This window comes from Sturnus vulgaris, chromosome 10 (genome assembly GCF_052056855.1).
Source record: "Sturnus vulgaris isolate bStuVul1 chromosome 10, bStuVul1.hap1, whole genome shotgun sequence".
NCBI classification, from domain to species: domain Eukaryota; kingdom Metazoa; phylum Chordata; class Aves; order Passeriformes; family Sturnidae; genus Sturnus; species Sturnus vulgaris.
The window spans coordinates 9,098,090-9,126,006 of NC_142252.1; the positions used below are offsets into that span (position 1 = coordinate 9,098,090).

General features: G+C 39.5%; 1 protein-coding gene across 5 annotated transcripts in view; it reads left to right on the forward strand.

Annotated features, from left to right (window-relative positions):
• Positions 1-378: 378 nt before the first annotated feature.
• Positions 379-27,917, forward strand: part of NYAP2 (neuronal tyrosine-phosphorylated phosphoinositide-3-kinase adaptor 2) — a 136,099-nt gene continuing 108,560 nt past the window's right edge. Inside the window, exons 1-3 of one of the 5 annotated variants that reach the window (XM_088170719.1) lie at positions 379-409; positions 1,162-1,659; positions 8,259-8,501. In XM_088170719.1, coding sequence (XP_088026845.1) covers positions 8,296-8,501 — 206 coding nt within the window. In that variant the 5' untranslated portion in view covers positions 379-409; positions 1,162-1,659; positions 8,259-8,295. Of the gene's footprint in view, positions 410-804; positions 1,660-8,258; positions 8,502-27,917 lie in introns of those variants that run through there. The other 4 variants (XM_014879586.2, XM_088170721.1, XM_088170722.1 and 1 more) reach the window with 4 other exon arrangements.

The following is a 27,917-nucleotide window of genomic DNA, read 5'->3' on the forward strand; positions in this document are numbered from 1 at the left end:
GAGTGAACGCTTTTGCTTTGTGTCCAGGCTGCAGGTTTAGGGGAGAGAAAGCAAAACTGCACATACTCTGCAAGGAGGAGCTGTAACACAGATTGATCCGGTTCAGAAGAAAGGAAATGTTTTCTTCCAAACCATTACACAAATTCTGGATGAGCATAAAACAGTGTAGTTTCACCCTGAATGCTTTTCAAACAGAATGCTTCTTTCCAGAGTGTACATGTCAATATAAGGAAAACGGCATAAATGTCACGCTCAGTCTGGCCGAGCTGCGTAGTTTTGTTCTCGTGCAATGGGAGCAGGTGGTGGGAGGTTGTTTTGATGAGCTGAGAAGCTCCTCCCCTCCTTCCCCAAGCAGCATTCTCATCTGCGTCAGCAGTAATTGTGTGCCTTGCACTGCTTTTCAGTGAGGGTGAGTGCAAAAGATACATCAATACGAGGTATCAAACTGAGGCTTAGGTGTTTCTTTTAAGTGCTACTCATTTCCTTGAGCCATAATATGGGCTAAAGGTTAGTTTACACATTCTCCGTGGAAGAACAATTTCTATTTTTTTGGGGAAGGGAGAAGGAGGGGGAAAGGGCGTTGTTTCATATTCTTTCCTACCTATAGACTCCATGTGATGTACAGTGCTGCTCATGCCGAATCCCCCCCCCCCCCCCAACTGGATTATTTGCTAATCAGACTTCAGTGCAGTGGCGATAAGGGCGAGACTGTTGCCTAGCTAGGAGGCTGTGCCGGCCCCGGAGCCTCGGAGCCAGGAGCGACGCCGCTGCCGCTGCCGCGCCGGCTCCCGGCGCGCCCCCGCTCCGGCGTGCCGCGTGTCCATGGGCCCGGCGCGGCGGAGCTGTCCGAGGTGCTAGGATGCTGGTTGCAGCCGGATTGCAGCGGGAGAGGAGCCCCACAGTCCTGCTGGCACCCGAAGGTAGGCTTGCTCTTTGTTTGAGAATCCCTGATTAATCAACAGCAGCATCCACGGACCCGGGCAGCTGGAGAGAGCAAGCCTGCCTGTAGTCACGGGAGAGAGACAGAGATGATGCCACGAGCCAGACTGTTTCAGACCTTCTGTAAGTGGCAATGAGCGAGCAAGCATCTTTCCTGCTGCAAGAAGCCATTTGGATAGGATATTTGCTGTTCCTTATATTCCTTTCTTTTTGTCTCCACAGAACATATTCAAATGAGGCACCTTAGAAATCTCTGTGTTAGTGCATATGATGGTGCTGTAATCGTCTGTGTTGTAAAGTGGGTAAAAATCATCCAGTTTCTTCTCTGCTGGACCTCAACACAGGGTGTTGTTTATACCCTCCCATTATCCGTACCCTCTCCTCTCTGAATGTGGATTTAAAGAAGCAAGTACCTGTCTTTTCTTTCCACTTCATTTTTTTTAAGCCAAACTTTCCATGCCATTTTAATTGTATGTTAAGAAGATCTGTAACATAACACATTGACTTATAGTGATGTCGAATTCTACAATCTGGGCAATTCTGCCAACAAGATTTAATGCACTTTAACTGAAGAAAAAACTGAGCCTAACTGAAAATCTGTTTCTTATGGTGCTGAAATATCCCTTCCGACTGCACTGAGATAACCACAGGAAAGGGCTTTTACAGGCAAAAGTCACCTTTGATTATTGCACTTAGCGGTCCCCGTGGACTTGAATTTTGGTACGTACTTATTTTAATACATCATATGAGCATGCTAATAAAATATGGTGCTAATTAGAATGAAATAATGAGTTGTCAGAATGCATAGTGATGAGATTGCATGTATTTTTAGAAGATATTAGTCAAAACAAAGCTAAACTAAAAGCTGAAGTCAATTTGACTGATTTTGTGTACTTCACATGTTGATTGTGCTTGTAATAAAGATATTTAGCAGCTGATGTTTTTTGTTTGTAAAAAGCACTGTTAAATAATTAAAACCATTATTTTATATTTTCTGATGCATTAATTGAAATAATTTTAACATCTATGACAGTCACTTATCAGACCCACTGCACCATTAATATTTTACAGCATTTTAACACGATGCTGGTGGTAGTGAAATCTCCATTTCATTTTCTTAAAGAGGAGGAAAAAAATAAGTCCACCAGTAAGAAGCTTGTGATTTCTTCTGAGTCCAAGTGAACTCCTATTTGCATAGAGAATGTGTGTATATGTCTGCTTATTGTGTGGTTTTATTTCTTGTTGTTGCTTATAAGTTGTCTGCATAATAATGGGATGATAAAAAGTCATAATTGCACTTAAGTGCTGGCCATTCTGAATCTAGGTCTGCAATTGTCCAGCATCCACATGGTTAGGAGAAAACCTTATTTTCCTCTGGGAATAAAAGTTGCTGTATTGCAAAGTAAACAACAGCTTTTTACATCCTGGAGTCATAAAGGAGTCATTGTTAGCAAAGACCTTTTTCCTTTTCAAAAAGGCACCTGCAAGGGGGCCAAAATTCAAGGCCCAGGGTATTTTTTTAGTTCTTAAAACTAGAGGGAACACAGCTTTCCCCTATGAAGGGTAGGACATCTGTGGAAATTGACTATTCCTTTAAACCCATGCAGTAGCAATTTCAGTCTACTGAAGGAGACACTTTTAACCTCTTTAAGTGAGGGGCTCAGCACTACTTAGCTTTAGTGATTTCACCCAGGTGCTAGAGCTCATGCTGTGCAATTTAATGAGCACCAGGTATATAATCTGTAATCCCAGACAGAATATAAAGTATATTTTGTACTTCCAAATGACAGTAGTTTTTCCTTGGTTCGTTTTCTTGCATATATAGTTGTCAAATGATACATAGTAGGAAAGTTGCAGCTGATTTCAGGTCTTTCCTCTTTGACATTATAATTTCTGGCATCATTGTATGTGGAAACAGAAATGTCATTTTATTGTTAAGAATGAGCAGGGAATGAACTCTAAAAGGCATGTCTTAGCAATTTGTCTGATCACATTCATCTGTTTGGGTGTTTCAAATATCACTTGATACAAGGCACAGTTATGATAGGAGACAGAGTTCTGCAAAGTAGTCTCTAGTATATTTTTCCCTCACTAAATTTTTCTTGATTGCAGTGAAAGTATTCTTTTGTACACCCAATACCATTAGGTCCTTATTAGTGCTGCTGCGGTCAGCATTTTGTGAAAATTGGATACGGCTGGCCTGTCTGCTTTTATTCTTGCAAGAAGCTAGAATACAACAGCTCAGACTCAAGGGTTGAATAGCTGGTTATCATCCCTGTTTGTGCAGAATCCTTCTGATATAATGAATTTACTGGAGGGAGTTAAAAGGTAATGAGAAATCAGATGTTCTTTCAGGGAGAGGAGGCAGTGTTTGGAAGGGAATCAGGCAGTACTGAAGAGGTGTGTAGTAGGCCTTTATAATTTTGAGATTGGACTCAGGACTCTGGGCAACCCCACGCTTGTTTTTCCATAGTCTCTTCTCCTACGTTAAAATTGAAAAAAAAAAAATCTCTCTGGTTTGGAAGAAGGCAATCAATGCCTTTGTCATTACTTCAAAAAGCTCCTTCAGTTTAATGTCAGCATTGCCAATTTTCAATGCAGCACAGCTGCAGCTTATGGCTGTCAAGCAAGCTGAAAAGCAGCTGATATTTTGGGGATCCTGATATGAATAAGAGAGAGAATGGCATGTCTGAATCTTCACATGTAGCACTGCTTGGATACTGTAATATTCAGTCGATTACTCATATTCTGAAATCAGTATTTTTGCACACTGATCATATGAAAAGGCGGTGGTTTGTGGTTTGATCAAAAATGCTGTATATGAGGCATCAGCAGAGCAAAGGGTTAGATTAGAAGTAAGGTATGCACCCATCCTGTGAAATACAATGCACTCTGCTCTCACAGAAATCGTATCTGAGTCAATACAACGATCTTGAATTTAGTTATGCAAATATTTTTGGGCAAACCAGGAAGGGGACTGCTTGCCCTTGCCAGTAAACCAGATGCATTGGCAGGGAAGGAAAAAAAAAATCTTTCTTGCTTTACTCCTCCCATGCTGACAGCTGAATGCATGAGCCGCTCCTGTGTGAGCCGCTCTGTGCTCCTCTGCCAGGGTCCCTCTGATCTGAGGGTACCTGAAGGGGCAGGTGTCAGTGGGCAAGATGGGTGTGACTGTGACTTTTTCTCCGTGAAGTTTCACAGAGTGTTAGTCTTTAAGAAATAAAGTGCACATGATGGAGAGCTCCTTCTTTGTGTCCTTGTGCTCAGTTGTACTTTCAAAGATGTTCATGTTCAGTGAACACTCAGAATGGAGTTCCTCCAAACAATTTTTGCTAACTTCTTAGTATGTTGGCTTCAATAGCTGAACTCCAAGGCTTTTCCTCTGCCCCTCTTTCTCCTTTTGTTCCTTCACAATGAGGAGGGGAAAAGAAAGGAGTGTCTGAAGAATTTCTCAAGTGGTAAAACTGCCAGTTATAATATTCCAGGACTGCTTGATTTCAGAAAACAAAATGCACTGAAAGCAGCTTGATTACAAATACATTGGTGACTTTGTATAGTCCTTGTTACTGGCTAACAAGATTCCTGACCACAGTGTGCATGTTAGGGATACCAGGATCATGGGGCCTTAGCTTACATGACTTATTTAGCAATTTGCATTTGCACAGTTTTAATCAAATATGAATGTATTCAAACAGAACCCTTGCTTGTGCCAGTATCTGCCCTGGCAAATGGTTAGCAATTGCTCTTGCCTGAGTTTACCAGTCATCAGAACTTTTGCTCAAACGTTGATCAGTGCTGTCCAGCCATTTTCCAAAAATATAGACAGGCAGGCACTGCATGGGACTCCAGGGGCTATATGTGTTGATTACAGCCTCTTGCAGCTATTGAGCACATTTACTAAGGTAACATATTCTCTGAAGTGGCATTAATACCTGTAAGTAAAATTGGTCTTAGTGTGCTGCCCAAGGAATACTAAGACTGTAAAAATGTTTACAGTAATTAATTAAGCTTTTTGAACCTCCTGTTTGCATTTTTAATCCCTGTATAAGTATAGCATGCACAACTGTACAGTATTAGTAAATGTAGTGAGACTGTAAAATACCACATACACATGAGGTACAAGGGGTGTGAATCAGAAAATGCTTGCTGCTTGCACAGATGCCCTTTGAAGTTAGTGCCATAAGAGCAGGTTCAAGGTCCTGAAATATCTGTGTGTCCCCAGCTACCCCCAGGAGTACCCCAAATTTCGTGTTGCAAGCATGCAAGGATCAAAACTCACAGGAGGAGTTCAGTAGCTACAATTGGTCAGTACTGCTGTGGGATTGGGCCCGTATTAGGACAAAGAATAGATCTTCATAGATCTATTGATAGATCCAAGATCTTGATAGAATAGATCTTTGATAGATCAAAGATTTTGATCTATTTAGTAAATAGTAAGGTTTTGCATGAGTTTAGTAATAAAAAGCATCATTAACAAACCAGAATTTAAAGTCTCTGTTCAGTTCATGAAGCAGAATAAGGGCTTTGTATTTAATCCTTTTTACAACTGAAATGACTTCATCTTCCTATTTAAAAAATAAACATCATAATACAAAGAGATTCAGTGTATCCTTAATTGTCAGCTCATTTCTGACCTCTGTAAAGAAAGGAAAAAATGAGGGGAAGAAATGCAGTATAGTCACAAAAGACAAGGTATAGCATATGATGTGTCTTGGGGAAAAATGGATGAGAACTGTTTTGTTTTTTTTTTTTTTAAATCCTGTTGAAGTTACCGTCAGTATAAAATATACTATATTACAGGAGTAAACCCTGGTCACTGAAGAAATCAATGACAATACTGCTATTCGGGTCACTAGGGTGAGATTTCTCTGTTGTGCAGGTTTATTTGAATTTAATTCAACATATGCAGAAACAAGGTTTTACTAGAAGTCCAAAATGGAATACACAATAAAATAGCCATCTGCTGGGGAAATGGCCCAGACTTTAACCATCAAAAAGCAGATACCATTTGATGAGTTCAGAGAAAGGGGAGTTAGAGCTGTCTATGCTGTTAGCATTGGTTTTAATCTTGTAGCCTTCATGCTGTAGGGAGAGACTCAGGAAGGGGCTTTGATATCTGGCCTTACTTTATTTTAATCAGCAAGGTTAAGAATTAGTCTAAAATTGTGTCTGCTGAAGAATCATAACATTCATAGCATCTGTTCAGCTCATTGTCAGCTTTCCAACATCCTCCTGTGCAGACAGTGTGCTGCTTATGGTGCACATATAGAATGCTGGGCTGGAATATGTATTCAGCCAGAGTTCTAGCCAGCTCCAATGACAGAGCTGTGTGAAATGGCATGCAGGCACATTGGGCTGCACTAAGACCTCCTTCACTGTTTTTACCCTGCAGGGATTGGTAGGAGATGCTTATACCCATGCTTGAAAATGCTTAAAGATCACTTTAGTGACCCTTAACATCAGCCTTGTGTTCATGTTCAGGCTTAGTTGATAGAAAAGGTCATTCTTGGAAGGCAGAAGAGGTAATAGGAGAAGACCCTTTGCATCCTCTGAGTCTTCATGACTTTAACAGTTGTGTCACCATTTTAAAAAAATAATTTTGATATGTAGACACGAGAGAAAAAGGGGAAATTATCAGTGTGCTTTTAAGGTATTTAAAATCAGGCTAGTGCCTGAAATTATCTGCATGTTGCACTGTCACTTCACAAGTTCCCCCAATCAAAATGGGGGAAAAAAATTCAAAGGCAGAAATATATTTCTCTACTCTTGTGTTTTCAGAGTTAAGATCTGAAGGCCAAGACTGGATTTCTAGAATCCTTAAGAGCATTTAAATTTATTTATTTATTTATCTATCTATTTATTTATTAATTTTCAAACCAGTGTCAACCTAGATCAGAATTTTACTTCTCCAGCTATGAAATAAATGTTAGAAATATAACATTATACTCGGAAATAGGGGAAAGATTTTCACCGCTGATTCCCCAGGAACCCTGCCCCTAAAATCTGTGTGCAGACAGGATTCTAATTGCCTATTCAATAAGATCCTTTCTAGTTGTAGTGTTGGCATTTTCTGAGGCTGATTCCAAGAAGCCACGCCATCCTCCTTCAGGGAAGAGAGGAATGCTGTAGCAGTGAATAAGCAAACGTGCCTTAGAGAGCTGAGTTCAGCTCCCAGGTCTGCCAGCAAATCACTCAGCACCATCTCCCTGGCTGTGGGATGAGGGTCTCTCATGGGGCTGTGTACAGGCAATGCCACTCAAGCTTGTAATGCTTCTGGACCTTACAAGAATCAGTATTTAAATAAGATGGAACAGTCCTATTTTTTTAAACTTCTATTTTACTTGTTTAGTAAGTGATTAATTCAGTTCTATCCAGCAGAGACTTTAGAGAGAAATAGTCTGTCTCTTGAAATTCTACCTTGCCTTTAGTCTCCTGTAGTATTTACTGATGTGTCTATATACCAGAGTTCTTGCAGCTCCCAGTTCTGTTGGTGAATAGAAAACTGTTGGGGCCTTTCTGTAGAGTTTTTAAGGCTTTCTGCCACAGACCCAGGGATGATCCAGGGGTCTAAGTGTGTCTGATCCAAGGTGTTTTGCTGGACGTGCTGTAAACTCCAGTTGTCTGCCATACCTCTGGAACACAGATTCTTGGAGACTTCAAGGGCCTGTTCTGAAGGTCTCAGCTCAGCTGGGCATTCTTATCCATTCTTGGAGCAATAGATGACCAGAGTTTATGGGATCATATCACATTAATATGAAATACAGGAAAATATTTCACAATACTTCTAAATTCTGAACCTGAAGAAAGCTCTTAAGTTTTTTGTTCCTAAAAATGGAACTATACTTTTCACCTGAACTTTAGAATATCCTGCAGGCTAGGAACTTTGTCTGGTAGTCATAATAGGAGTTTTTTCTGGTAATCTGCTCTGGTGCAGCCTTATCTAACCTGTGAAAGGTACCTGTTGTCCTGTGATGGGAGCTTTCTCAGTTAAATTCAAACAAAGATTCAGGATGGCAGTGTTTATGCAACTGAGGGGTACTAGGAAATGGGAAGGGGTGGAAAGAAATGTTTTGGGGATTTAAACAGAGTAATTGTATGGATCTGCATTGCCTGGAAGAAGAGACTCTTGGTTTTGTCTCCTCTTGTCTCAAGTAATGTTGTTCTGTGTTCTGAATTGCTTTGTTTATTATTCTTTTAATGGGAAAGTCTGAAAAATTGTCTCTTACAGAGATCTTAATTACAACTGACACGATCTTGCCGTCATAAACCATAAGCTATTTTCCTACTGATTAAGGTATTATGTGTTTTTCAACCTGCAGGAAACATTGCTTTCCTTTGTTCATTATCTCCTGCAAGATGATGAGTTCTAATCAGGAGGAGGTCACTTTGGGCGCTTTTCTCCAGTATATTGAAGACATGGGGATGAAGGCCTATGATGGCTTGGTTATACAGAATGCATCAGACATTGCTCGAGAGAATGATCGCATGAGGAATGAAACAAACCTGGCTTACTTGAAAGAAAAGAGTGAAAAACGCCGAAAACAAGAAGAAGCAATAAAACGGTAAATATTTTGATTAAAAAGATGAGTAGTCTGGCAGAGTGAATGAAAAGCAAGGGATTCAGATATGGTAAATATGTGTAGAGCAATTGATTTCTAAACAGCTTGCTGGCAAAAGCAGTGCAGACCATTGGCCTCTGTCAGGTCTCTCACACATATGGTTTACATTGTGTAAACACAGTTTGAGCATGTATGGCATCTTGAGCAGGTGTGATATGTAACAAAAAGTTTGGGTATTTGGAGCAGGAGATATAGATCTAGTGATAAATGGGTTGTCATCCTCTTAGTGCTTTTAGATGAACAGTTTGTACTTTGTGCAAAAATGTATTTGTGCGTGAGCAAGACAGGGACAGTCTCACAGGTCAAAAGACACTCTTCTTGAGCTGAAATTTTAAATCTGGTACATTTTCAAAGCTTTCTAACTGGTATCTGAGGTTTTGTTGTTTTTTTTTTTTTAAAGTGTCTATTATTTACATTTTCCTTTCAATTCCGTGATCTCTGAAGTCAGTAACAATATTGCAATCACTTATAGGAAAATGGATCAAGCCCCTGATGGGCAGAACCCTATAATGGCTCTTCTTGAACAATTCCATTGATTTTAATTGACAGTTAATGAGAGGAGCATTTGCATGACCTGCCCTCTTGTGCCAATGGATATCAATGAAATCTCTGCAGCCTCCTGGAGAAGAAAAGGAGGTTGAATGGAATAGATATAAATATTTATTACATACACGTTTGCTGATATAAAAAGTAGGTTTTTCTTGAGCTGAAGGTAAAATTCTGTAATACAGGTAAATCTTCTGTCCTAATCCTTAGCTTTTATATGCGAATGGATGGCTTGAGCATAAACTGATAGGAGGTCCTTTGAATTTTTTTCCCCAGCATGAATCTTCTGTATTTCAGTTTAAGTGATTAAATTTTATGCTATGTCTTGGGTACTGTACATCCAGGTATAACAGACATGCTGTGCTGTGAACATTCGAGCAACGCCTCAGTAGTCTGATAATTTTGATATAACATTAAAAGGAAAAGAGCAGCACACACAGTTTGAGAGAGGAGGCAGATGAAGGAATTTAAAGCAAAAATATGGTTGCATTATGATCCAGGAAGTGGAACTATTTGGATTGTTAGTAATTTCATTGGAGTGATAAGAATAATGTAAAATCAAGGTGAATACAGCCAATTAGGCTGTACTCTGGCTAATCTGCCTGCATGTACTTTTATATGTGTGACCATAAAGGTTACTCAGTACCAGAACAGATTTTGTTATGGTTCCTTGGGACATGAGAGACTAACTTGTGGACCTACCTGGCTCTTTATCGTCCTCTAGCCAAGCTTCTCTACCTCATTTGAATAGTAGTGACAATATTTCCTACACTGTGGTTGGTTTGTGTGGTTTGTTCATTGATCCTGGCAAAGCAATTTGATGAAGAGCTCTGGATAAGTACAGATGATTTAGGGCTGAGCCAAATCATGAAATTCTTGCCCACACTCAACTGAGATCAATGAGAACAGAGTATTTATCCTCAGTCACAGAGCCAGAAGACAGGAGGTAGAGAACCAGCAACACAGTGGACTTATTAGAGGAACAGGATGTATTTGTATGTGGTTTGGAGATATCAACATTTCCTCAATACAGTGCACTTCTATGGGAAACTATGTTTGCAGTGATCCCCTCTGATCCCTCCCCACTTGGCTTATCTCAATAACACTGAGGGGGGGAACAATATCTGCCTGAGGAAACAAAGTAGGAAACACCTCGGGAAATCTTGAAAAAGGCTCTTTAAGTCTTTTTTGCTTTCTCCCATGTAAACTTGGAGAGGTAAAAAAAAGATACTTGAGATCAACCTTTGGTTGGAAAAACTAAAAGCAATGATAGATCAAGGACAAACACCTGATTTGACTGAGGGAACCACGATGTCTGAAGTCACTTAAGCTGATTGCAATTGAGTCTGCTCCCTCTAGTAACCTCCAGAGATTCATCCAGGACCATGTTGTCTATTGAAATGCAGCAGTCAGGAAAGGTGAAGTAGGATCATTGATTTCTTCTTTGTTCTGTACTATATTCTTTATGTCTTTACTTTATCTTGGTGGGTATTTTTATTATCCTAATTCCTGAGAGCGTGGCCTAGATAGCAAGTGGTGCACATGTGCAGTGGTAACTGCCACTGATGTGGAGACTCCCAATAGCTGAAGACAATCTCCTTAGCAACAAGGGAGTCATCCCCTGTGATTAACTGCAGGTAGATTTTTGAGGAGGAGAGGGGGTTCCCACAAATATTCTTCTTTTCCATCTGAGAATCAAAATAAAAGCAGTCAGAAGTCTTTGGCACCTACAGAGAATTACCTGCTAGTCCAATTATTGAATTATTTAGAAGCTATTCAATTTTAGTGTTCAGATGGTCTCTATTAGAAGAAGGCTGTTTGTGTATATTAACAACATAATAATGAGTAATATATTGTCTAATAAATTGGTGGTATTCACACACAACACTATTTAGAAGCAGCTGTTATTTACCTAAATCATAACTATGCTGAATGACTTAAGTTCATTGAAATGCATTAGTCTGAGCAGTTTGGAAACAAGATATGAAAAATGACCTAAGTAAACCCCGTTTGTTGTAGGTTTTGCTTTCCAAAGGATACATTTGTCTGTGTTTCTTCAATAGCACTGATGTACCTTCAGTGTGATTGCTGTCTTGTGTCTGGTTCTGATGGGTTAATTGTGGGGAAAAATGTATGGATCCATTGTACATTGCGGGAGATAAACACAGCGTATTGGATTGGGGAAAAAAAAAAGCAACTAGTCTTTGTCTAATCTTTCTGGGCTGAGTCAGCTGATCTGATCTGAATTTCTGACCTAATTTTAGTATGGTACTTAGCGCTCATGCAGAGAAAATAAGGTTAATGTGCTGATTAGTAGCTGAGAGTAAGACACAATAAATACATATGTATATAGGACCTAATGTATAGATGTTTTTTCTTCCATCTTTTATTCATCTGGTCTCATTACATGATCATTGTCTATTCAGAGAGCTGTGTCCAGATTAAGGGAAGGTACTGGCATATTGCCCACAGAGCCTATAAATTGCAAGTAAAGTTATGGAGCAGTATCATTTTCACTGGCAATTCTATAAGATGTATATTTGCCATAATACAATATCAGCTGTAGGCAGCATTTCTGGGAACAGAAGGTAGTTTTGCCTCAGCTATTGTGGGTGCCAGGAAAAAGGTGAGTATTTGGAGTTTACATAGGGATCTGTTAGAATTAGCAATTGCTTTCTGACTCATTGATAACTGAAATGCACATATTAGATACTTTCTTATTGTTGTTTTGTGTGGAACCTTCACCAATGTTTTCTCTTTTTAGTTGCACAAATATAAAATCTTGGTAAGAAACAAATAATGAGCCCTCCTCCTCTGAAGGCTCAGACATGTTGCATTAATCAGTTAAACTTTTAAGGAGTGCATGCTTTCAAAGGTCTGGCTTCTATTTTTTATGCATCATTCAAGTTACTGTTTCTGTCAGGGAAGTCTTCACTTTCACTTTTAACACTGTGAAGATGTGACTACTGTACTGTAAAGCTGGTGGTGTCAGCGGGCATGAATTTCTGCCTGCCAAATTTTGGACTTGGTCATCAAAATATTTACTTCTAATGGTTTCCCTTACTTGGAGCTCATTCCCAAGACCTAAATGGCTCCATGGAAAGCCTTGCTTGTGCTTGTATCCAGACAGATGCTGTCGAGAGGAGGAGCTTTTAGGAGCACTGTTGTGTGCTAAAGCTAGCAGAAATGGGCCAGCCAGCCAGTGGCAGAGTTAAGCTCTTGTAGTAAAGAAGGAATTGTAATGAACAGCTGTCAACATAACCTCTCCTTTCTTTGGCAAACCAAGTACTGAAGACTACCCCATCAGCAAAAGTAAGATCATATTTTTCTCTTGCTTTTTCCTTTTTTTTTTAATGTTCGTCGAAGTAATTTAATTCAGGTATTATCTTTCTGTAATTTTACGGCATTCCTATCCTTAGTTTCCCTTGTGAACAAGATGTAAATTTTGTGTCCTTCAGCTAAAAGTTATGTTATTAACCATGGGTGACAGCAAGAAAATATAAAAAGATTGCTATTATTGGAATTATTCACTGCCAAAAGCTCTGTTCAGCTGAGAAAATGTGTGTAATCTTAGACTATATGGACATGCTGAAGAGTTTCTACCAAAATATTTTTACTGGAATAAAAAATAACCTAAAATAATTTTGTTATGAACCTAATTTTTATAATTATATCTTGAAATCAGAACAATACTTTAAGTGAAAGAATGTTTAAAGTACTATTTGTTTTTTTTTTCTGAACATCTGTCTGTAGTTGAAATTCTGTGTAGTAAAATGTGCGTTTCCAAATTTACAGGAATCATTATGCTTGCTAGATTACAGTATACTTATAGCCTGACCTCAAAAAAATGGTGAAGGAAGGGCATTAAATATTATGGGTCATGGTGAGAGCCTCAATTGAAATACCTGTAAACACATTATTGAGGTACTATATATTACAAACTTGTTAACCCATAGTTTCTGGCTCGGTGTGTTAATGTAAGTTGTGAAGGTTTTTCTTTATTTGTTTTGTTTTGTTTTGTTTGTTTGGGGGATTTTCTGTTTGTTTTTATTTTAAATTCAAATCTGAGTTCACTTGGTGAATGTGATTTTTGGATATGAGGCCAGTGGTATGTGCTCCTTTGATCATAAGGTCTGTGCTATGAGGAAGCTTAACTAGGGCATTGTTGTTTTCTTTATCTTCCTCCTGGACATGTTGCATACTCATTTTCTCCTAGATTAAGTTATTGCTCTGATACCACTGTTATGGTGGAAGTGGCTGATGAGGTGTGATAGAGACTAATTTTTCTATGATTTCAAAACCTTTTTCTCATGCATATATCCTGGGGTGTCTTTTGTAATTGGCTCAATGTAGAAAAAGTAGCATTGATAGCTTTTTTTCATCAAGAATAAGTAAAATGGTAGTGCAGACAGTGACCTCCAAATGTATTTTTGTTGCTTTTATAAGTAAACAGATGTTATGATCTAGCCAACAAATCCTCCCTTCCAAATGCTCATATCCATATGGCTGCCTGTATTATTGCCACACAAAATAAACAACAGACACAATGCAAACTCTTTTATATTGCTGTTGCTATTATTCTGAGAAGTTTTATTTTAGAACAGTCATGTGATTAATGTCATTTAAAATTTACCATAGAGGCTGATATCCAGCCTCACAATCCAAAAGACTGAGGAAATGAAGCAGAAATCATTATCAGTTTGCTATCTAAATCTTGATGTTATCTTCAAAGACTTCACTTTTAGGGCTTCTGCCTACAACTTTTACTTCTTCTCAGGGAGTTTACATGGTCGCTTTCCCTTCATTGTTCCACAAATTGCTCAGACCTATACTGATCCACTATGTAGTGGTAGTGCATTTTTTTCTCTCAGGATTCATTTGCTCTATTTAAAAGCATATTAGGAGTATGGGGTCATAGAGAGCCGAGAAGGGTTCCAAAGGGGTTCCAGACCCCTGTTCTTGTTAAAACCCAGGGGAAGTGCCTCGACACTATTGGTATTCACAGGACTGCCTGACCACCTGTGTAAATGGGTGAGCTGGCCTTGCTCCAGTTCCATCTGGGCGTGTGTTCCCATCCAAGCTCAAGGCTGGAGCCACCTCGGCACACACTGAGTCATCCTGGAGGTGTGTTGTGCCTCCAGGACAGTCCTTGGCACACTACTGCTGAGAGATGCTGGGGGCTCTGTGGATTTTATTGGACAGTTTGTAGCCATATCTTTCCACTTCACTTCTATTTCCAGTCTCATCTCTCGCTATCTTTTGATTACTCTTCAGCTACAGGATGTAGTTAAAATTATACTGCATTTCTTCTAACCCAAAATCCCACTCAGCAAGAGAGATGGATGTAGAGCTGTGGAAATAGAGATATTTTGCATGGTCCATAGAGCTCTGGTGGTGCCATTATTTGCAGTCAAAGGTTTGCATTTGTTTGGAAAATGTCTTCAAATATGTTACAAAATTGCAAAGAGTAGAGTAGAATTTAATTAGAACTGTTGTTACGAAGACTGGCTAAAAAATAAGGAAGACTATTCTCAAGTATGCTCAGATGAAGTTTTTATAACTATTTTAGGATGGACTGTATTAATAGAGAAATACATTCAGTAATACAGCCCAATTCATTTGCCAATTAAAAGCATTGATCTGTTCTGGCTCTTTTTCCAGTAACCAAAAAGTGCTCCATGCTGAAGTTTATTGATGCCTGAAAAGTTTTGTAATTGCCTGTGACCCAAATTTAGAGTTTGTGTTGCAACCTAGAGGACAGATACTTGCACAAAAAACATGTAGAAAGAAATTTCACAACCCATTGTAGCAAAATTGCAGCTAGCCATGGTCCTAGACACTAGGAACACACAGCCCTAGTCTGAAAACCCAGCAGAACTGATGCTTTGTGCCAGCATCAGAATAGTAAGAGTAAATTTTTCTGTACCTTCAGGAAAATCCATCATTTAACAATAACTATTCATAAAGTTGAAGAAAAACAAATGTTTCCTTTGAGCGAAATAGCTCAGTTCATTGCTCTTTTCAGGGCCACGAATCACAGCTGTATTTGGCTGGATTTAATATTAATAAAGACTGCTTTAAGCCCCATCCAGCTGGCAGGCATCTGTGCCCTTTGCATGCTCTCCTCAGCACCCTCCTGACAGGCTAAGCATACTTCTATTATTTATTTATTTCTATTCTTTCACGGGGAAATATGGTATAATACTTGATTATTTAGTTGGCATGTTTATTTTCTTAGCATTAAGTAGAGAGTCTGCTCTTGGGTATGCCCCTGGAAAAAGAGAATGTCACACTTCTGTAACAGAAGCATCAGGTGAAGGGCATCCTGTCAAGTTATGCTGTATCAGTGGCTAAAATTTGTATGAAAAGAGGAATATGTGTGTGCACTGACTATATTTTTGTGTGATTGGATTAAAATAGGAGCAAGGAGAGATTAGAGAAGAAATGGATTGCAGAGACATTATTAGCTGTGGGTTTTATAGTTAATTTGAGGATGCTTTTATTTTTCCTTCTGGCTTTCTACTCTAATTAAAGTTGTAATCCTAAGCGAAGTCAGTTAAAAATAGATATAAAAAGAAATAAATGCACAAAGCCCCCACCACAAAAAGCCCCACATAACACCAAACAACTGAAAAAAGGCCTTTGTGTGGTGTGTCCTGAGCACAGGGCCTTCCTTCAGGAGGAGTAGAGCCGGCAGGTGAGCCCAGCTCAGCCCTCAAGAGAGCCCTGCTGGGCTGGGGCAGGGGCTGCTGCTGCTGCCAGGAACTGCCAGGAGCTCCCTGTGCTGATTCCTGGAGCTGCCAGGAGCCCGGCAATGAGCACAGGGAACTGCTTTGGTCCCACCGAAGGTGGGCGTCAGTGAAATTGGTTTTCATTTCCCTTTTTATTGCACAGTACCAAAGGACCCCAAATGGAAATTAGGTTTCTCTGAAACACTAACCCAGTGCATGCAGAGCAAAGACAGCTCACAGCATGAGCTGAAATTGTACCCAACAGGTGACTAAAGGGGCAGCTGAGGAGTTGGGGGACTGCTCATTTCCTTCCCTATATTGGTGCAGCACAGAATAAACTGAAGTGTGTCCCCAGTGGTTGTGATGAATTACATCCAGCAGTTCTCTCTGAAAACTACAGAGGAGGAAACACTTCCAGTGGACTCTGGCAGATGCTTCTGGAACGTGTCAAGACTGAGAAGGCCAAAGCCAGCTAAAGACCACAGAAATATTCCTGCCAACAAGTGTGTTTCTTGACAAAATGGTAGCATTTTAAAAGATCAAACATGAGAGTAACTGCAAAGTTTTCCATAAATTAATAAGATTTACCTGGGTTTAATCCATTTCTCTTTATGGTAGATTATACAGGGTGTATCTCACCAGTAGATCCTCTGTGAGCTGAGGGCACTTTAGTTATTAAGTTGAGATCACATGTTGGAGCCATTAAGTGAATTGCTTTGAACAGCCTTCCCCTGAATGCCAGGGCAAATGCAGTATTTCATACCCTTAGCTAATTTCATGCTGTAATTTAATTCCAGAAACATACTTTTAATTGAATCTTTAAAGACAAAAGGAAACTGCTGAGTCCTTTAGTACTGCAAAAAGAGATTGTTTAAAAATGTAGCCCATCTAGAGGATAATCTTCTATAATTAAACATAAAGTTTGTTTTGCTTCTCTGTGTGCAGCTATGGGGTAGCAAATTCCTGCTGTTTGCAGAATGCTCAGGGCTGAAAGAGAGGTTTTGAGGAGTGTGAGAAGTTATTTATCTTATGCTCAGTTTTATGACTCTGACGTGAGACAATCCTGCAGCCAAACACAAAGGGCATGTCTGAATATGTAAAGCAAGAGAGGCTAATAAAAAAATTATTCTCCTAACACCAAATCACATTAGGAGGAGCCTGACTGCTGATCTCATTTTTCTAATTTTTGGTGATGAGATGAATTTGAGTGAGATATCAACAATTTTGTCATTAACAAAACTCAGTAGCACAACAAAATCAGTTCTTTTCATCCTGAGTCTACATCCAATATTTTAGTGGTTAGATTTTGATATTCGTCTTCTGTAGGCAGAGAGAATCAAGGTAGTTTCAGTAAAAATTCATATAATCTGTTATGCAATTTCGTTGTGGGAGAAGCATCTTGATTGGATCAGTAGTGATGTGGGTCTTCAATTTTCTGGACATCCAATTAAAAATAATAGCAATCAATGCTAAATGCTGCTCACTCGAATGCAGAGGAAATCCTGGAGCATCACTTTGTGCTTTAGTATTCTGATTCCTTTAGATCAACAAGTGATTTGCAATGGAGATTTTCCCTTTTATTGCTATTGGAAAAAAAACTATAGTATGCACTGGAAGGGAAATGTGTAGGGGTGCAGTAAAAAGTATAAGGTTAAAATAGACAAGGATCTGAAATTAACCCATTAAGCCTCAACAGAGTATCTTCTAATGAGGGGAAAGAGCAAAGACAACATCATGATCTTTCTGTGCTGAGAGAGCTCTGCACTTCCACATGCCCTGAGCTGGTAGCAGTTATAGGCTGGATGGTGCTGGAAGGTTTGAGAGCAGCCCCTTACAAGTGATGGGCAGAGTTAGGCCCATGGGGAGTCTGTTTGACTTTAACTAAAACTAAATTTTTATTTGGTTTTCTGGTAGGAAGGAAATACTGAGAGAATCAATTGTCTTTTTCAGTACAAGTTATCCCTTTTCAGGCACTTCTACAAATATAGAGACAAAGGATTGACTTCTATTAAAAATTTCAATTACTTTGAGGTCTGTCTGCTTTTACATAATTGCTTAAAGGCTTGGCACTCACTTTTTATGGTTAGGCTCTATGGCTAGGCTCCTTAAAATTATTGTGTAAAGTCTCTATCTGAGATTATTTCAAGGCTTGAATATCTTTTCTCTGAAAGCAGTAGCCCACTGGAATATCCCCTGTATGTGTATTAAACACTGAAGGCCGTGGTATGCCAGAGGTCTCTGAACATTTTATATTAGATCCTGGCATCATAGTGAGGTTCCTGGAAGTGCAAGAACAACCTGCCTTGCTGGAATTCACTTCAATCTGGTAAAACAGTCCTGTGCCTGCCCCTACAGAAACAGAATCCCTTCAATAAACCTGCCTTTGGGTTGCAAGTAGCTCCAGCTGCATTCCATCACCAAGTTAGGAATGGCAGCCCATATAATGCAGGTCTTCATTAGCCTGCTGTACTAGCAAGCTGCTTAATTTTGGTACCAGGTGTTAGGACTCTGATGATAAACTGCTACCTCAGTGTGAAAGGAACACCTTTCACACAGATTTCCTGCATGGAATGTCAGCCTGCGGATTACCACACTGAGAAATGCAAAGAGTGAATTTTAAGGTTGGTTTGACATGATTTTTATTTCACTGTAACAACCATCTCCTGTTCTTCTCCCTTCCAGTTGTAAGTGATTAAAGAGATGAAGAAGAAATTCAATATTCTTGGTATTTAAATGGAAAAATATTCTGAAATCCATGTACTGCAGTTTATGCCAAAATGCAGCTGCTATCAAAGATTGAACTGCTCGTGTTTGTTACATGGCTATTGTTCTGAGATTAAAAGGTTTCTCAGCAGTTTATCATAAATAGCATTTCAGAGATAATTTTAATTGTTTTAGCTTTACATCCAAACCATTAGGCAAAGCAAAGTGCAGATTTTTTTTTTTTTCCCTAGGAAATCATATTCGTGCATTGTTAATCTGAATTTTGCTGCCTCGGTGCTGAAGCAGATCGGGAGGCGCATATGTGCTTGCCATGGCAACCCCTGGCTCACATGACACTGGCTGGTTCAGCCAAAGAGCTCCATGGCTTATTGAGCACAGACCCACACACACCAGGGGCCGTGTGACTGCTCCAGCCCCGGCAGCTCCTTAAAGGGAAACTGCCTTTGAGCGCCAGGGCTTTCACCAGCATCATCTTGCCTGTGTTCCTTCTCCTCTTAGATGCTGCTTTGAGCATTTAAAAAAATGGATGAAGGTTGAAAAGGCTTTGCTCACAGCTTTTTTTTTCCCGCTTCTGTTTTTCATTTGAAATTTCATATTGTTTTTCTGGAAACATTTTTTGCTCTCACCTCCTAGTTTCTACTAGATTTCAGAAGAGTAAATGAGGAGCAAAAAAAAATCAAAACCAACCATGGTCTATTCCATTATCAACAAAACATTCCAAAACCACCTTTGCTCCTTTACACACTTCCTCTTAGACTGGATGATGACAGTGACTATGACAATGATCTCTGTCTCCTTACCCAGCAAAATATAGACTAATACAAGTTTCCCCTAACTTTGCTTGTTTAAAAGGAATTATCTATGGCATTTCATGAGGCTATCTGGAGGGCTGCTGTCTCACAGGAATGAGTGGTGGTGTGCAAGGAGAAGTTAAGAGTTGAGGCAGGAGTTAAGCAAGTGTCTGCACCTTAATGTGCATGAAGGGAACAGCAGCAGAGCAGTGCTGCCCTGGTTCCTTTGCTATAGGGCAGGTGCAGCATATGCTGCTGTCAGTGTCAGCTCTGCCACCCACTGGAACAGTTTGTACTTGGAAAGGAGCTCCTGAAAAACTGGTCTTTACTGAAACAATGGAAAGGAATCACTTTTCCCTTCTTTTTGCCTCTCCTCTGTCAGATGCCTGACTGAAGCAATGTGGTTTTCTTTCTCATCTAGTTGGAACCTGAGGTTTTTGTGTCAAGAACTTTGTGTGAGCCCAGCTACACCACTAGGTGTCTGACTAAAATGGAGAACACTGCACAGCAACAAAACACTATGAAATACTGCGTTTGTCTTAATTAGTTATTGCCAAAACCCCTTGAAGTTATTTAGGCTCCTGTATGCTATGCAGATGTAATTTATCAAGCATTATAGAGAGACCAACTCTTAAGTACATGTGCTGAGGTTAATTTTTCTGATTTATGGCATTGCTTTTGAACTTGAAGAAATTCTATTTTGAATGTCCAGTTCCAGGCTGTCAGATTTTCATCTTCATTTCGCAAGTAATCAGTCAAGGTGCAAATACTGATAATTAACACTATTCAGTGAGAGACTACTTGTTCCCTCTGTTTCAAATGAGTTTACTATTTGGTTATCATTTTGGGGAAGATCTATGGTAAGAGAACAATAACCTGCTTTGGGAATTAATTTAGAGAGGTACTTGTACCTAAATTGACCACTCAACAGAGAAGAAATAGTATCTGTGTTATTAGGGACACAGTGGCAAAGTGTGTATCCATGCATCTCTGCCAGCGATTGTACACAGATTCTAATACAAAAACAGCCTTTAAATAAGGAGAATATGTAATAAAAACTCTTTTGGCAGAACAAGGTATTCTAGGTTACTGGTTTTATTGTATTTTATGACAGTAGTTTCAGCATCTTTTATTTGTTATTAATACCTGTTCTGATATATTATTATTAAGAGGGAAAGGAAACTTAGAGATTGTCTTTTCAGGCAAGGCACTGAACAAAGGCCCTCTCCACTCCACTAAAATGTAGTGAAGATTTTGACAACTGCTCCCAGCAGTCTGCTGCTGCTGTGTTGTGCTGTGTCTGCAGAAGGGGAGGAGTGGCAGCAATATTTCCCCTTTCATGAACTGGCTTTCTAGAATTCCTTCGTGCCTACAAGTGGGATTTCATTTTCAGAAAATATTACCACAATCAATTATTTTCCTGAGAAACAGGCCCAAACCTCTTTTCTAAAATTTCAAATTTCATTAATTCAGTTAACTAATGAACTTTGCTGTCTAAAGGTTTTTGTTTAAACCACAGGTTTCTGTATTGTTTGTTTGCAGTTATGGCAGTGGAAAAGGCTATTTAGGCTCATGACAAAATATTTTGACTAGCCTCTTCCTACTTAGTCATTTGTTTTCCTCAGTATATATTTATTGCGAATTGTCTTCCCAAGAGATTACAAACAAGATGGTAGCTTTCAGTAGCTGATCTTTGCTGCCATTAAATGGAATGCTGATCCAGGAGGTTCTGTATGAAGTGGGTTTGTTGGACTGGGTCTAAAATTTGTGGAAATAATGCTACTACCAGTACATATCAGAGAAAAAAGCCCAATAACTTCATTGCAATACATTTAGGGTTGCTAAGAGACGGAATGTAATTATCTGCCAATTTGTTTACCATTCCCAAACACTTGGAAGGGGGAGAGCTGTGGGCTGCCCTGAATTCTAAGCTATGCACAAAATAAGCAGAAGGCATTTTCTTGTCAAATGCAGTTTTAAGGGCATTTGGAAGTGACACAAGAGCTTTGACCTCTGGTTTCTTCCTGAATGTCTAATATCGGTTATTTTATTTCCCTCTCTCTCTCCAAATCTACATTATATGCACTTTAACTGTTAATTCAAAAAATAAAACAAAACAAAACCCGAAAAAATGAAATGTATAGAAATAAGCAGTTTTTCTAGTAAGAGAATTAACAACTATGCTTGCTTGTAAATGATACATTCTTTAAAAGTAGCAGTGTTCAGTGTTCCTGTGTTATGATGCCATTATTAATGCATGCTGATGTTAATGTAAGGTTGACCAGCATGTGCTATTGACTCTTTTTATGTCTCTTTTTCTAAAATGTTTTGGATTGGTTTGCACTTTGAGATAAATACTGCAATTAACTTTGGGTGCAAATGTAGTTTGTGCCACAATGAAGTTTTCATTTCTTGGTGTCACCATGGCTATTATGTAGGCAATATAAGATTTACACCATCCTAAGCTATTGCATTTCTTGGTTTTAAAGGCATGTGTCTTGTAAATTAAATATGGGCAGAAAGAGAAACAGAGAGAAGCAGAGTTTTCGCCCGTTTTCTGAATGGTAACTTCTTGCATTGCTCTTTCTTTAATTGAAATAAATATTCATTTTTAGCCAATGTGAAACTCTAGCTGTAGAATTGAAGACTTCCCCACAATACTAAATGAATAAGCAGTTCTCACCAGCCTAATAATGAGCTCGAATCTGAGTCTATGTTCAATCAGTATCTCTGATAATGTAGTGCTGAAGCATTTCCATACAGGTGCATTACTGTTTTGTGGGATGTTGATCTGGGAAAGCTGGGACAGGCTGTCCTGGAGTGTGTTCTTTGGCCTCTGTACCTCGCCCCAGCAAGGGCTGTGAGTCTTTGTGTTCACTGAGATTCGTTGGGATGTATGAATGTAGATATATTTACCAAGCTTTAGCAAAGCCAAACTGCAGATCATTCCCCCAGAAAAATTGTCCCAGAACAACTTTATCAGGCAAGCCCTTCTTTCTGGATGCTGTTAGCCTGTACCTTCTGAGCCAGATCTTTGGGGAAGCACAGGAGTTTTAGGGAGACAGCATCAGCTTCTCAGTGTCAGTCTGGCTCATTCTCTGATCCTTGTGGCTGCAAAAGTAGTCCTGGTTTAGTTCTGATGAAATCCATCTTTTAAAGTCTGCCTGAGAAACAGCAGGGCTGCAGGCACACTGGACTGTGTCACAGGGTATTCTTTTAAGTTCCAGTGGAGGCAATTCAACAGCAGAAGCCTGTATTGGCTAGCTCAAGGATTGTGTCCCAGTTTTCCTCCTGACACCTTCTGACTGCTCTGGAAGGCTGTCTCAGGCAGTGGGAGCTCAACAGGGGCTTTCTGGTGGGTGCTTCTTCTCTCCATGGGGTCCCAGTGATGTGCAGTTGGCTCCCAGGTGTAACACCAAGGGTCTGCCTGAAGAGAGTTGCTGCCTGTGAAGTCTGTCCTGTCTGTCTGGGTGATCTCTTGTGACTGCACTGGCACCCCCAAGTGCTGGGTCTTGCTGTAGAAGCCCTCAATGTAAGGGGATGCCACACCATGAAGGGGTTTGCTGCAAGCTTTCTGGTTTGTTTTTGTGTGACAGCTTTTGTTCTACTTCACACTAAACACATAGGAAAAATAGGATAAGATAAATTATATTCCTTTATACATTTCAAATTCTGGATGCCCAGCTGTTGAGATGGAAAATAACTGAATCAGTAAATTTTCTCCCCTCTTTGTACAGAATCTCATAACTTCTTCCAAATTTTTTTCCTTTAATTTTTCAGAATTACTTTGGGGTGTTCTTTGAGAGCAAGTGAAATTCAGTGACAGAAAAATAGAAGAGAGGTTGGTTATTTCTAACCTTTTTTTGTCCATTTCATGTAAATAAGGAGATGGAAAAAGCATTTTTTAGTCTTTAATGGCAAGGCCATCAGAACTGCATATTTATTGTAGACCTTCTATCATAAAGTGCCTTATAAATGACTGGGATGCATACTCTAATGATGTTGTTGACACAAGGTGATGCTGTTTAGTGATTTTAGTTGATACTTACTTGCAAAAGAGACCTTAAGATCTGTTTTAATGAAACATATGGCTGTTTGTATTTTTATTAATTAAAGAAATGTAAATAATTGTTCAGAGCATATTAACAGTTAGTTTACACATATATATGTTAACTACATTAGTCCAGTTCCTGAGGTAATGCATAGCAAGTATTGTTTTTTCTAGTACATGTCCTGCTGTACAGTCTCACCAAACCTCCAACTGCAAGGTCATTTTCATGAATAAATGGTGTATAGCTCAGGCTCTGTGTGAAAATAAACAACATTTCACCATTATTTTTTTGAGTAATATTTTAGGAAGTCTTTTGTCATTCCATATGTTGTTTAATACCATGATGTCTTGCATTAAGACAGAATAAAATGCTTCTCCTTTTGGTGGAAAAATCTGTCAGTGTGCCTGCTGGCCTTTAGTATGCTTGACACATTTGTTGTGCTTTTTTGGTCCTTGATTGTGTCTGTTTGATTTCACAAAGTTGTAGTAACCTGCCTCGAGGGTTTCTATGGTGTGAGGTCAAATTCCACATGACCAGCAGAGGTGTTCACCTAATCTCAAGCCTCAGTGCCCTCTGTCTGTGTCAGTCATTGTCCTGGATATGTTTTATGGGGCAGAGCACCCAACAGTTGCTCAGTACCTGGGTTTACTGCTTATGCGGGGGCTGGTGTGCATCTCAATAGTGCTGTGGTGCCTCCTGCCCCCTGAGCCAGACAGGAGGGAGGCAAGGCACTGCCCAGGCTGGGGGACAGTGATCCTGGAGGTGGCCTGGGTGGAAAGCTCTACAGCTGGGGTCCTCTGGCAGCTGCAAATCCCATCACAGCACAAACCCGGGACACAAGGCTGAGCTGCTTTTCTCAGTGTCATAGCCAAGCTTTGCCCTGTGCTCCAGAAGAGAGCTGCTGCCACCTGGCATGGGCCTGCAGCTCCTGGGAAAAGGCATTTGTACAAATAAAAATACAGCTACAGGACCTTTCTTTCAATCCTTATTAACTCAGTTTAGAACAAGTACTGCAGATGAGTTCAGGTGTCTGTTGGAGGCTACTAGGTTCTATTTAAACTAAGTGAGTATGCTTGGTACAAAAGTCAGAGGGGTTTTTTTGGTGGTTGGAACACATCTCTGACTACTTACAGTAGTGTTTGTTGGCTGTGCAATGGTCTTTACTAAATAAAGTAACATATAAAATATGATGGCTGTCAGCATATTAGCCTTTGAAACATTAGAGCTGCCACGTGAAAGGAACGGAAATTCAAATCTGCTTTTTTAAATAAAGAACTGGTACACCATATTAACATCTGGAGACCATTTGCTTTCCTCCTATTGACAGAGGATGAAATATCAGGACAAATTTGTGAAGGCTGGAATAATTTTTCTCTTCTTGTCTTAGTTTCTTGTTTGTTCAAAAAATTACCTCCCAAGAAAGTTCTGTCACTCTATCTCCTGCTTTCTTATAACACCTAAAGAGCATATTAGGCCCGTGTGTATTCTAGCAGAAATATTGCATAATGTTGCTTTTCCCATTTCTAATCTGAACAGCCTGGCAAGAGCATGCTGAGAGTTAGAAGCTGCCTGCTTTGAAATCTGCAGGTAGAGTTCAACACAGTTTTCCCTGTTAACTGAACAGAGCTCAAGAATGGTGGTCTGAGGAAGATGAGATCTAAGCAAGGCAGAGAAACACATAAGATAAATCATGCAAAAGTTAAAATATTCCAAATGTTTAGAATTCTCCTGGTCTAATACCTCCAAATGCAGCAAATAATAACCCAGCATTTATTGTCTTTGTGGCTTTTTACTCTATAGATGATTAGGTAATAACTATGTATGCCATGAGAAATTTTTTCTCAGCTTCACAGTTATGTTTTGTTCCTACAAAATAATTGTGAGGAATTGAAAAAACATTATGCAGACTTTTAAAATTCTGTTTTGTAGGAAATTCTGCATTTTTTGAATTTTGCTTTCCAACTGGAGTTGTTTGGTTTTGTTTGCTATTTTTTCTGTGAAATGAATTTAAAAGCCAAAGTCTATTTTTTTTCTTTCGATATGTAATTTTAAAATACTGAAATTAAAGGTCACTTCATGTTGAAACATCTACATGTTAAGAACTTCAAATGTGACCACTGCATATGGATTCAGCGGAGAGCTCACTTTTAAGTTGTTTCTTGACCTAAAACACTATCAAAAGTGGCACAGGCTGCAGATGGCCTGGCTTTCAGCAAAATCTTTCATCATCTTCTCACATAAGGTGAGATTCCAGATTAAATATGGTAAAATGTAGGAGTGGGATGGAACAAAAAAACCAAAACCCAACCAAACCAACCGATGTACTGGAAACATTCAGCCTAATTCCTTAAAATGCTCACTCGTGTCTGTTGTCCTGGTAAGGCTGTAAGCTGCAGATCCTTTGGATGTGTGTTCTGTCCTGTGGGTTTGATGTGGTTTCACTGTGGTTTCTGTGCTGGTGACAGCATGAAAATGTGCCTGTGTGGGCTTTCAGTGAAGTGCATAAGGAGCAGTCTTGGAGTAGTGAAAGGGGGCCTGAGCAAGGAGACACCTCACAGACTGAGATCATGTGAAGACCAAAGCAGTTGCCCCATGTTTATTTCAATGTGCTTTATGAACCATCAGTGATTTAAGGTGCCACTCGTTCCATAGTGCTTGTCAACCTATTGGAAAAAACTCTCCACGACCAGAGGCAGTGAAGCAGAAACTGGAGAACAGAGAGGCAGCAGAGGAATTGGAATTCTCATTTCTTTACTTCCAAAACAAAAGGAACAGGATGTTCCGTTGTAATTGTGTGTTATTAGCAATTTGCAGTCCTAAAATTCACCCTTTCCATTTCTTGGTTTGGGAACTGGAAGCCATTTCTCCTATGTCCTCCATAGCATATAGAAACCTTCTGTCAATTCGCAGGGAAAAAAAAAAAAAGGTGTAAGTTCTCTTAGAAGATCTAAGATTAATCTTTCTTTAGCAAGTTATAGTGCTAGGCTGTGCATTAAGGAAGGCCTTTTAATTTCATTGAAAGAGCAAATTGAACTTTGTTTCATTTAAAACATTTAATTTTCAGTTCTTTGCCTTGGTTCCTGACCTAAGTCCAGGACTGTCAATATTACTGTTATTATTTGCATATCTGACTTCATATTTTTCCCATTTTTCAGTCATGAAGATCAATGCAGGAGAACAGATGTACACATGAAGAAAATTGAAGTGCTTGTTTGCTAAAGTAGCCTTTCCTAGCCAGACTGGTTTTGGACAATCCCAGAGCTTCAGGAGACTTGCAGCCTGCAAAGTTTAGATGAATTGATTGTTGTGTTGGCAGTTTAATGTGTGTGTTGAGCTTTGCACTTCTGGTGAGTGCAAGGTTTCACAGCACACAGCAGTCATCTTTTGGTTCATCAAGTTGGGGATCTTTTGGTTTTGCAAACCACAGCTGTGTCCATGAGCAGATGGGGCTCAGATTCAGCCATTTTCAGATTAAATTTTGCACTGTGTCCCAATGTAAGTGTCTCTACCAATATGACCCAGGTGTTAAAGTTGTAGCAGAAGGAGCCTGGAGGAGCAGGATTGCCTGAATATTTACTATATGGCTGTAAGCAACTTAGAATTTGCAAGAGGATGCAGTGTCCCCTTGGGTGCAGACCTGACAAAACTTTTGGTTTAAAAGTCTGCAGTAGCCTTAAGATAGCTGAGGTGAGTGGAACTTGTTTAGAAGGGTGAACATGAAATGACAGCTTGAGAAAGAAATGCATTGCCTGCTATTTTTCTCTCCTCTGTGAAGTCAGAGCATTGATCTATCTTTTAGTTTGAACTACAACAAATTTCAGGTTGCTTAATCAAAATTGATTCTTTGCCTCCTCAGTGGCATCTTCAATTTGCAAGAATTTTCAGTTTCTTCATTGTGTTTATGAGACCACAAGATACAAAGATACCTAATCTTGCTCGTTTACTACAGTTCTTTTTAAAGCTTGGGAAATTTATTAGAACCTGTCAAAGACCAGCAGATGTAATTTGATGAATAATTTGTTTGACAAGCAGTGGCAAAGTTCCTCAGATGATTCATACCCTCTGATTGCCTCACCTAAAGCTTTGTAGTTGCTTTGCTTTCACTGCTGTGTCCTCATTTGTCTCTTTGCAATACTTTCTGCTGAAAGAGATGCAAATCACTTTTCCCAGTCTTTTTCATCTTTCTCTCTGTATGTGCATAGGAAACAGTGGAACATCTTAGTCTGGGCATTTTGAGCTGTGGTGGATGAGGCTTTTACAGGATGCACTCGGAGCCTGCTCTGAGCCCACTCACCTGGACACAGAAGGGGAACAGGAGATGCAGTTGTGCATTTTTAGAACAAATGACTCTTATAATCTGGTAAAGCATTCAGAAGCCAATTTAGCCTAATCCTAAAATTAGCCAGTTTTCTCCCACTGCAGTTTTAGAATCTCATTGCATGCATGATTAAATATTTAATTTTCAGCCTACAGGAAGTAATTTTAGAAGTAGAGTTCTCAGTCTCTTATTTTTTT